General features: G+C 38.1%; 1 protein-coding gene across 1 annotated transcript in view; it reads left to right on the top strand.

Moving 5' to 3' along the window:
• The first annotated feature begins 948 nt into the window (after nt 1-948).
• The window catches only part of Haus6 (HAUS augmin like complex subunit 6), a 41,314-nt gene continuing 31,288 nt past the window's right edge, over nt 949-10,974 (top strand). The window contains exons 1-4 of the mRNA XM_005335895.5: nt 949-1,356; nt 5,633-5,728; nt 7,722-7,800; nt 9,184-9,316. Coding sequence (XP_005335952.2) covers nt 1,229-1,356; nt 5,633-5,728; nt 7,722-7,800; nt 9,184-9,316 — 436 coding nt within the window. The 5' untranslated portion in view covers nt 949-1,228. The remainder of the gene's footprint in view (nt 1,357-5,632; nt 5,729-7,721; nt 7,801-9,183; nt 9,317-10,974) is intronic.

The following is a 10,974-nucleotide window of genomic DNA, read 5'->3' as shown; positions in this document are numbered from 1 at the left end:
GGAAAAGGTGTTTTAGGGTCCCTTGTCTCGCTGGAGTTGGTCAGGGGAGCTGGTTGAACTCCAGGATTGGCCAGGGAGTTCTGCTGATTGACAGGAATTAGTCAGGAGATGTCGCTGATTTGACAGACGTTTCTGTTGGTGCATAATTGATGTTTCTTTCCCTATGGGCTGCTTTGTTCTAAGTCATCGCCACCGACCTGATAGAATGGAAGACAAAGTTATTGGAAAGCAGGCTAATTAATTGAGAGGCTAGGGTATTGAAAAGGTCACCTACATGGATACTGATATCACCAAAACCTCTCACTAACAATGCTGGCGAGACAGGGAATTAAGTTGTAAATCTCAGGCTGAGGTCCAGTGATTCTAAGTTCATATAGATGACCTCTATAAGGAAGAGAATAAACTTTGGAGGAGCTGATTTTAGTGAGGCAGGAGGCAATAATTGCTAGAGATGGCAACTTGAAATAAGGAGGATAAACCATCCCAGCTCCAGGCCTGTTTTATAGGGGGTTTAACCAAAGAGAACAGTCAAAAATTGAGAATGTTGCAGGGGATACAGTATGCTTAAGAGAGCGTCAGATTTCAATTACAGAAAGAAGATGAAGGAAATATTTAGCATTTGATGGTAAAGAAGATTTTGCTAATGATAGAACTGAGGCTTAGAAGTTAGGTGACTTGTTCAGGGTCAAACGCTTGGTGCTTTTCTCACTACATCGAGCCGCAGTACTCCGTCTGCGCCTTTTTGTCTGACTATTTAATAATCACACACAAGTAGTAGGAATCGCAAACATCAAGGACTGGAAAGGCGCGGGCACCGGCACGGTCCCTACCCGCGACGCATTGTGGGCCTTGTAGTTTCCCGCTGGGAGTGAACGGAAAGGCCGGGAATAGGGCGCGTTGCATGGCGGGAGATACAGTTCTCCAAGGAAGTCCCTCCTCCCCCGGAAGTTAGGTGGAGTCGGCGCACTCCGCTCTTCCTGAAGCGCGGGAGTCTTAGTTTGTGGTGTCTTCACTTAGGAAGCGGTGGCTGCACTGTCTTTCGACGCTCGTTTTTTCAGAGTCCTTTAGGCCATTTGAGACGAAATGGCTCCGGGCTAGAAAGCAGCGGGCGGTGGCAATGGAGGGGACCTCACTACATCAGGCTGAGGGTAGGGAGGGGTATTGAGGGCCCTCACAGTCGCTTGAGCCGGCCTTTTCTTCCTCTGAAGTCACTGTAACTACCGTGAGGATGAGCTCTGCCTGGAGCGCTTCTTTTGAGAGGCAGCATCTCTGGATGTATCTGCTGGCGCTTGGATTCGAACCGGGCCCGGCTACCATCGCCTGCGGAAAGATCGAGTCGCACACACACCTCGGAGTGTAAGGAGGCGGGAACCCAAGGGGCTGAGGGAGCCTGAGCCGGGAGACTTATGGGTGGCCCGCCTTTCCCCAACCTCCCCGGGTCGATGAATCCGAGGCGGTTGAGCGGTTACTATGTGCCAGGCACTGGCTTCCAAGCCCCCGCTTCCGATTTCTGCCGGCTGGTGGCAGAGACTGACAGTATCAGTTATCTACCAGTGGCTTTGTAAGAAGGTAGTCTGAAGTTGGGGTAACCCTCTCTGGATGGTGGAGGTGGATGGTCTGTGAAATGGTGGGAGGAGGGGCGAATTGGTAGTGGAAAGGTGTGGGAAGTGGGCATGCAAAGGTCTCTAGTACTCAAGGTAGTTAACTTTGTAACTTTTGCTTTTTGAATTAGGAAGCTAAGGCATGCCACAGTTGGCAAAAAAACAAACGCACAACAACAACAAAAACCCCACACAGTATAAATGGGCATTAAAATGAACAGTATAATTCCCTTCCTTTACTTTTGCCACTTCTGTTACGGTTATGACCATGACAGTAAATACTTTGTTTCTATTTCTTTGTCTTAGTAATTTTAGACAGTATCTGTTATCTTCCCCGCTGAAGGCCAAGAATTTGGGACACATTGGCCATCTCTTGCCCTCCACAATCTATTTGATAATTGTAAATTATTTCAATTCATCTATTTGCCATCTTTTAATAATGTGCTTAGATTTGATTCATCAATCTCAGAAATCTACGATTCTCAATTATGTAATTTCACAATGAATGTAGCTGTTATTTATAAAATAATTGGTTCATTTATCTTTCCATCTTCCTTTTCTGCCTTCCCCTTCTTGACTTTTTTTTCAGTTGTATTTTGACTTTTGCTATCAAAGTTTAGAGCTGTAATTAAGTTTTGTTTGGTTACTGTTTAGAAGTTAATGATATTATCATAAATGAAGGACTTTGAATAGAAATCTATTCTAAAAACTGACTGTTAATAGGTAGTATTTATCAGGTTATGATAATGTCTTTATTAATAAATACTTCATTTATTTCATATGATTTGATGCCCTATAACACAGTCTCATTTTTTTCTGAACTGGCAGAGGCACTTAAAGCTTCTTCAGGGGTTCCATCACTGAGAATGGCTTTTGTTATCCTTCTTTCCAGTGTTTTGGCCATCTTAATTTTCTCTTTAGTTTATCCACCAATGCAATTGCACTCTGCCTTTGAAAAATTTAAAAAATTTGTCAGGTTCTGGTCCAGTGATGGCAGTTTTTATTTTTCCCTCTCAACACAGATTTTTTTTTTCCCCTACGTTATTAGAGTTGTTTTTGTCTGTTATTGGAGGGGACCTGTCATTGTGTAACAGATGTCTCCTGTAAAATAGTTTAAACATGAATGTAGCATCACATTTACTTTAAAAATGTTTTAATTTTTTTATTTGCTTATATGGCAAAATTCTTTTTGGTTTGCAATTCTGTAAGATTCTAGTTGGGTGAGCATATAGTTGCTTAACCATTTTCCTTATAAAGTTAAACATGCTATTAATATATGACCCAGCAGTTCCATTGCATAGTATTTGCATTTTTTTAAAGAGAGAGAGAGAGAGAGAGAGAGAGAGAGAGATAATTTTTAATATTTATTTTTTAGTTTTCAGCGGACACAACATCTTTGTATGTGATGCTGAGGATTGAACCCTGGCTGCACACACCAGACGCATGCCAGGCGAGCGCACTACCGCTTGAACCACATCCCCAGCCCAAGTATTTGCATTTTGAAAAGATCATGCTTGTTGCTTTACAGAGACTGGGTTAGAGAGAGAAGTTGGGCTTCATAGTTACCTATCTAGGCCTGAACTAAGGTGGCAGTGGGAATGGAAAGAAGTGAGATAATTTGTTCATTCAACAGGTTCAATTATTTTTTTTCATTCATTATTTTATTGAGAATCAAACCCAGGGAGCCCTGCAGACTAGCTAAGTGCTTTAACACTGATCTACATTCTCAATCCTCTTAAAAAAAAAAAAAAATTGAGACTGTGTCTTACTAAGTTGTTAGGGCTGGCCTAAACTTTCAACCTTCCTGCCTCAGCCTCCAGAGTAGCCAAGATCACAGGCATGAGCCACCATGCTCGGCTCAACAGATATTTATTGAATTTGATATGATATTGGACCTGGGTGTACAGTGGTGAAGAAAATAGATGTGAACTTTCCTTAATAAAATTTAAGTCTAGTGAATGAATAAATCTACAACAAATGTCTTATTAGAGATTATGATAAGTGTCACAGACAAGAACAGTGTCCTCTGTGAGAAAAATAACAGATTTTGGAGATGATAAGGAAGTAGGAGAGATGGAACTTCATTTGTATTGCTTGAAGAATACAGACCTTCTAAAGACAAAAGAGTTTGACATATGGATAGGAATGGGAAGTTAAGTACAAAAATAATAATACTAAGTTAAAAATTCACTTGATTTGATTCCTTGGAAATATTTGATTCTTTGCTTTTCGTGTTAACTTTTTTTTTTTTTAAAGAGAGAATGAGAGAGGAGGGAGAGAGAGAGAGAGAGAATTATTATTATTTCTTTTTAAATATTTATTGTTTAGTTCTCGGAGTACACAACATCTTTGTTGGTATGTGGTGCTGAGGATCGAACCCGGGCCGCACGCACGCCAGGCGAGCGCGCTACCTCTTGAGCCACATCCCCAGCCCAACTTTTTTTTTTTTTTTTTTTTGGTGGTGTTGTAGTAGATAAAACCTGGAGCCTTCTATATGTTAGGCAAGAGTTCTATCACTAAACTATACCTTCAGCTTTTATATTAACTCTTGATTTCTTATAGCTGTGTGACATTTCTTATGCATTTAGTGGGTCTTTTTTTTTTTTTTTTTGTGTGTGTGTGTGTGTGTGTGTGTGTGTGCGTGCGCGCGCGCGCGAGTTTTAGACTTTGTTTTGATTAATTAGGGAATCTGGAACAATAAAAACTCAATGGATTTGCTAGCATTATATCATAAGGATGGTCCTGGGAATAAAATCTAGTTGTAAAAACCCTGAACTTGGGCTGGGGATATAGCTCAGTTGGTAGAGTGCTTGTCTACCTTGTTTGCCGGCATGCACAAGGCCCTGAGTTCAAACACCACAAAAAAAAGAGGGGGAGAGAGAGAGAGAGAGAGAGAGAGAGAGAGAGACACCCACCCTAGATTTGGGTCATGGACATATTCAAGTCAGTGCTTTCCTACACACACACACACACACACACACACACACACACACACACACACACACACACACACACTTATTTTTTCTTTTCCTTTTTTGGTACCTGGGATTGAGCCAAGTGTGCTTAACCACTGAGCCACATCCCCAGTTTATATATATATTATACTTATATATATTTATATGTATTTTTTAAAAATTTAGAAACAGGGTCTCCCTAAGTTGCTGAGGGCCTTGCTATGTTGCTGAGGCTGGCTTTGAACTCTCAATCTTTCTGCTTCAACCCCCACCAAGCTGCTGGAATTATAGGAGTGCACTGCTGCGCTGGGCTGATTATGTGTTTTTTTTTTTTTTTGGTACTGGGGTTTGAATTCGGGGACCACTGAGCCACATCCCCAGCCCTATTTTGTATATCAGAGACAGGGTCTCACTGAGTTGCTTAGCACCTTGTGGTTGCTGAGGCTGGCTTTACACTCACAATTCTCTTTTGTCTCCACCTCCCAAGCCACTGGGATTACAGGCGAGTGTCACTGCGCCTGGCTGGGCTGGTTGGTTTTGAACAAGTATATCAATTTCTCTAAATTTAAGTTTCTCCACTGTGTAATGAGGTTAATCAAACTACTATCTATTACCATTAGGATTAAATAAAATAATTCATGGTAAAGCTAACAGCATAAGACTCAACCTTATGTGCTGGTGAAAATTAGATGAATTACTACCTGTAAAAGGCTTAAAATAATACCTGAGAAAAATGAAATATTTAAAAAAATTAGCTATTTTTAATGTTATTTATTAATTGTTGGTTGTTATTGTCTTCATATCAAGGTTTTTCTTCCTTTTCTGTAGAATGTTTTCATTGCAGTAAAGCAAGGCCAATTTTCTTCTGTTGGATCTGTGTTTTCAGAATCAGGAATAAAAATTTGTATGTTCTGAATTGGTTATAAAATGTACACGACTGAAAAATTAATTTGCCTTGACCTTTTGAAGAGAATGAAAAAATATTAACTTGTGTCAAACTCTTACTCAGCTTTTGATACTGTTTTATTAATCATTTCCTTTTTCTCTTCCTACTTCTTTTTAATTTTAAACCACTAGGAATATGTTTGATAAACTGAACCGAGATGCCTTTCAAATAGTTTCTTATTTTTTGTTTCAAACGCTGGACCAGTCACTCACCAAAGAAGTTTTTAAGTAAGGAAAAATTATTTATTTCATTTTATTTTCTTGATGTAAGCCAGAATTTTAACTTGTTGAAGATTAACTATTGTTTTGAATGGATATTGCAAAATTCAGGTTTGAGTCTTAGAAAATTAAGTGCTTAACTTTTTTTTTTTGTATGTGTGGTACTGATGGTTGAACCTAGAGATGCTTTACAACTTGAGCTATATACCCAGCCCTTTTTTATTTTTTGTAACATATAATATATTCATAGAAAAATTAAGTATACATAGGGGAAAAAGACAAAGAATGAAATGTCAACAGTGATACTGTCAGATTGGTGGGTTTAGGAATTAGATATACTTCCTTACCTTTACTAGTATTTCTTGGAATGCTTAAAACAAGCCATAAGGTTTTAATCGGGAAAAGTTTTGAAAATGTATTTTTATTTGGCAAAGCCCTATACTGTAATGATAGGGATTTCAAAGAAATGTTTCAAATATACCTGCTTTTCTGGACACTTAAAACTTATAAATGAAGGTAAAAGGTTAATAGTAAATTACACAAAATGAATATAATGTCCGAACCCTGGATTTATTTGTCAAGCATATTCCTTATGTTTATTTTTGTATGTTGCCAAGGGTGGCTTTGAACTTGCAATCTTCCTGCCTTGCCTCCTGCTGGGACTACCAGCCATGTGTGCCACATACAGCAATGTTTAGCTTTTATATATATGGGTGATTGTTTTGGGTACTTACCTAAAAATCATTATGTATTTCATAGGTAATATAGGTTTTGTTTCATAAAATTAATTCCTAACAATCTTCATGGTCTTAATTAGCAAAATAATTAACTGATACCAGTCTGTTTATAAATTTAATTTTGCCCCCCCCCCCATTCTCATTTGGTACAGAGGATTGAACCCAGGGCTCTTAACTACTGAGCCACATCCTCATCCCTTCTCAATATTTCATTTAGAGATAGGATCTTGCTGAATTGCTTAAGGCCTTGCTAAGTTGCTGAGGCTGGCTTTGAACTCTCGATCCTCCTGCCACAGCCTCTCCAGTCACATGTGCTGCTGTACCCAGCTTGTCCTATTTTTTTAAGTTAATTACCCCAAGCCTTACTACTTCTATAGGCAGTGTTATTTATGTTGTCTATTTTAACTTTCCAGTGCTCTGTAAATCCTTAATATTTTGTTCAGTGATATGTTCTAAAGTGTCAGTTGTTATAGGCAAAAATCATTCCTGTTAAGTTTAACCTGTACTAAGTTTAAGATGATTGTAAAAATGTAAACACCCAGTAGTCTAAGTTCTAAGTTATTTTGTATGTAATTTTGGGTTTCTTCTGTCTGAAATAATGTTCAGATTGTATTAATATTTATATTGTGCTGTCAAACGTTTTACATAGAAACCAACAAATAAATTAGAATAAATAAATCTCTAGCAGTCATACTCTCATGCAATCCTTCTCCTTCGCTCATCATGTAGATACATTAAATTTTTTTCCTTTAATATCTTCTCTTTTTAATATACTAGTTTATACCATCTTTATGCCTTGGTCAAGTGAATCCATTGAGAGCTTTGTCTTTTATTTTCAGTACTTTTAAATACCAGCTTCTTAATTATTTGTATGTATATATATTATATTTATTCATATATATATTCCTTAACTGCACTAAACTCAACCCTATAGATAAAAATACCCAATTTCTTATATTGGTATCTGTCTAGGTGAAATGTAAGAACTTCACATTTTTTAAAATAAATGTTTTTTTTTTTTAGTTGTAGGTGGACACAATATCTTTATTTCATTTTTATGTGGTGCTGAGGATGGAACCCAGTGTCTCATGTGTGCTAGGCGAACGCCCTACCATTGAGCCACAACCCCAGCCCCTAAGAATGTTACATTTAATCTGTTTTGCTTTAATGTTCTTAGTATAGGAAATAAATTCGATGTGATTTTAAGTTTTGCTGAGTTTGATTTTTTTGAGTATATGAGTGTAATGCTATTATTATTTTTAAAGATTTTGCTGGCCTCCATTTGATCAAAAAAGTGACAGTGAATTCCGGAAACACTGCTGTGAGTGGTTAAAAAAGATTTCTGTAAGTATTCTCTTTTGGGAAGATGCAGACTTTAAGAAATTAAAAGCTGTTAAAAACTACATCTGGAGCTGGGGTTGTGGCTCAGTGGTAGAGTGATTGCCTTGCACTTGTGAGGCACTGGGTTCGATCCTTAGCACCACATAAAAATAAACAAATAAAATTAAGGTATTAAAAAAATTTAAAAAACTGCATTAACGTTTTGGATGTAAATCTTTTTCATTGGTATTGAGTATTCTACTACTGAGTTTCGTCCCCAGTTCTTTTTTTTTCTTGGCTAGAAATTGAACCCATGGGTGTTTAACCACTGAGCCACATTTCCAGCCCCCCCTTTTTTTTTTAATATTTATTTTTTAGTTATCAGCAGACACAACATCTTTGTTTGTATGTGGTGCTGAGCATCGAACCCGGCCACACGCATGCCAGGCAAACGCGCTACTACTTGAGCCACATCCCCAGATCCCCAGCCCTTTTTGTATTTTATTTGAGACAGGGTCTCTTGAAGTTGCTTAGGGCCTTGCTAAGTTGCTGAGGCTGGCTTTGAACTCATAATCTTCTAGCCTTAGCCTTCCAAGCCGCTGGGATTGCACATGTGCATGACTGCTTCTGGCTTCCAGTTCTTTTTATTGTTTATTTTGAGATAGGGTCTTACTAAATTCCCATGGCTGACTTTGGACTTAAGATCCTCCTGCCTTGGCCTCCTTAGTCACTAGGATTATAGGTGTGCATCACTATGTCTGGAGAGAGAGAGAGAGAGAGAGAGAGAGAGAGAGAGAGAGAGAGAGAGAGAGAAAGAGAGATATTGAGATTGATTTATTTAATGTTTCTAGTTGTAGATGGACAAATACCTTTATTTTATGTGTTTATTTTTTATTGAGGATTGAACCCAGTGCCTCACTTGTGCTAGGCAAGTGTTGTACTGTGAGCTACAACCCAGCCCCTACATAAAATATTTTTGGCCAAGATTATTTCAGTATGTTTCTTTAAATAGCATCAATGGTTAGAGCTTATTTAATTATAATTATCTTTTTGACCAAATACATGTCGAGTTTAGAAAAACCAAACAATATGTGGTTCAAACAGAATAATCCTGGTAAATTTTTTTATGCTTCAAAAATAGTATGATGTGAGGAGGGAGTGGGTTGGGATGGTGATTGGCCCTCTCTGCCCATTTTCCACTTTGCATGGACTTGGATTTATTCAAGCCTTATGCTACGTGGAGGGGTTGCTAATGATTAGTACTAATGATTGAGCTTTCCCTTTAAGTAAAGTGCTCCTGATATACAGCTTCTTTCAAGGTTGTCACTCTTTAAAAAAATACTTGATATAAATATGAGAATTATTGTTGACAAGGTTTTCAACTCATCTTGTCTCTTTTCTTCATAGGCTGAATGTGGAAATAGCTTTCCTCAAGTTGTTGGCTCACTGTTTCTGTCTCCTGGTGGTCCTAAGTTTATTCATCTGATGTATCATTTTGCAAGATTTGTTGCATTAAAATATATTAAAACCAATTCTAAAAGTAAGTAAATCTTATAGTAGGATTTTTGTTGTTGTTGTTGTTTTGGTACCAGGGATTGAAATCATGGGCACTTGACTACTAAGCCACATCCCCAGCCCTGTCTTTTCTATTTTATTTAGAGACACGGTCTCACTGAGTTGCCAAGCACCTCACTGTTGCTGAGGCTGGCTTTGAACTTGAGATCCTTCTACCTCACCCTCCAGAGCGTGAGGATTACAGGTGCCTGGCTTGTTTGGTTTTGATTCTTAATTTTTTTTCTTTTTTTGAGGTACTGGGGATTTAATCCAGGAGTGCTTTACCACTAAGTTAAGTTGTTGAGGCCATCCTTGAACTTGGTATTTTCCTGTCTCAGCTTCCTGAGTTACTGAGATAGATTACAGGCGTGTGCCATTGTGCCTAGTGTGATTCTTAAATTGTTACTATTCTTCACAGTTTTAAAATCAAGAGATTTTTAATAAAGCAAGATAAGTTAAAACATTAATTTAACTCAAAAATCAAATAGTTCATGTTTTACTGGAATTGTATGTTAAAATCTTAAAGTGAATCTATTACATTATTTACTATTTACATTATTTTATATATGTTATTATGTTTTAATATAGGAGTTTGGCTTTTCATAGAAGGCCAGATAATAAACATTTTAGAATTATGACCCACCTAGTGTCTCTGTTGAATATCTCTTTGTTTTGTTTTTGTAACCCTTAAATGTAGAAACCATTCTTACCTTATTGGGCTGTCAAAAATAGCAAATGGGCCAAATTAGGTTTGCAGGTTATAATTGATCTTTAATACATAGTGTTGAATGAGTTAGAGATTTATTTTGGATCCTAGTAATGTATTGGAAATTTCTGTTTTGAATGGATTTGATTAATTTACTGGTATGATATATGTATACATATTTGAACACATAGGCTGATATATGTATAATGTTTGCACTGTAACATTTTTTTATGTTGTTGACAGTGACAGTCTCACTGAATTTCTGAGGCTACTTGTGATCTTGCTACTTCAGACTCCCAAATTGCTGGGATTATAGGTGTGTGCCACCAGCTTGTTTATACCTTATCTCTCCTATTTTGGGTACCAGAGATTGAACCCAGGGTTTCTTAACCACTGAACCACATCCCCGGCATCCCCCGCCTCCCTTTTTTTGATATCCCTGATTGAACCCAGAGGTGCTTCAACACTGAGCCACATCCCCAGCCCTTTTTATATTTTATTGTGAGACAGGGTCTTGTTAAGTTGTTTAGGGCCTTGCTAAATTACTGAGGCTAGTTTTGAATTTGTGATCCTTCCACTTCAGCATCATGAGTTGCTGGGATTACAGGCATGTGCCATCTGCTTGGCCCTTTTTTGTTTTGTTGTTTTGTTTTGTTTTATTTTATTGTGGTGCTAGGGATTGAACCCAGGGCCTTGTGCATGCAAGGCAAGCACTCTAACAACTATTATATCTCCAGCCCTTATATTTTGAGACAGAATCTCTTCAGGGCTTTGCTGAATTGCTGAGGTTGGTCTTGAACATGCAATCCTTCTGCTTCAGCCTCCTGAATTGCTGGCTTTATAGTCACGGGACACTGTGCCTGGCTCGTCATATTTCTCTCTCTCTCTCTCTCTCTCTCTCTCTCTCTCTCTCTCTCTCTCTCTCTCTCTCCATGCTG

Source organism: Ictidomys tridecemlineatus, chromosome 4, assembly GCF_052094955.1.
Source record: "Ictidomys tridecemlineatus isolate mIctTri1 chromosome 4, mIctTri1.hap1, whole genome shotgun sequence".
NCBI lineage: Eukaryota > Metazoa > Chordata > Mammalia > Rodentia > Sciuridae > Ictidomys > Ictidomys tridecemlineatus.
The sequence above is the reverse complement of the archived record's forward strand: the minus strand, read 5'-3'. Positions and strand labels throughout refer to the sequence as shown.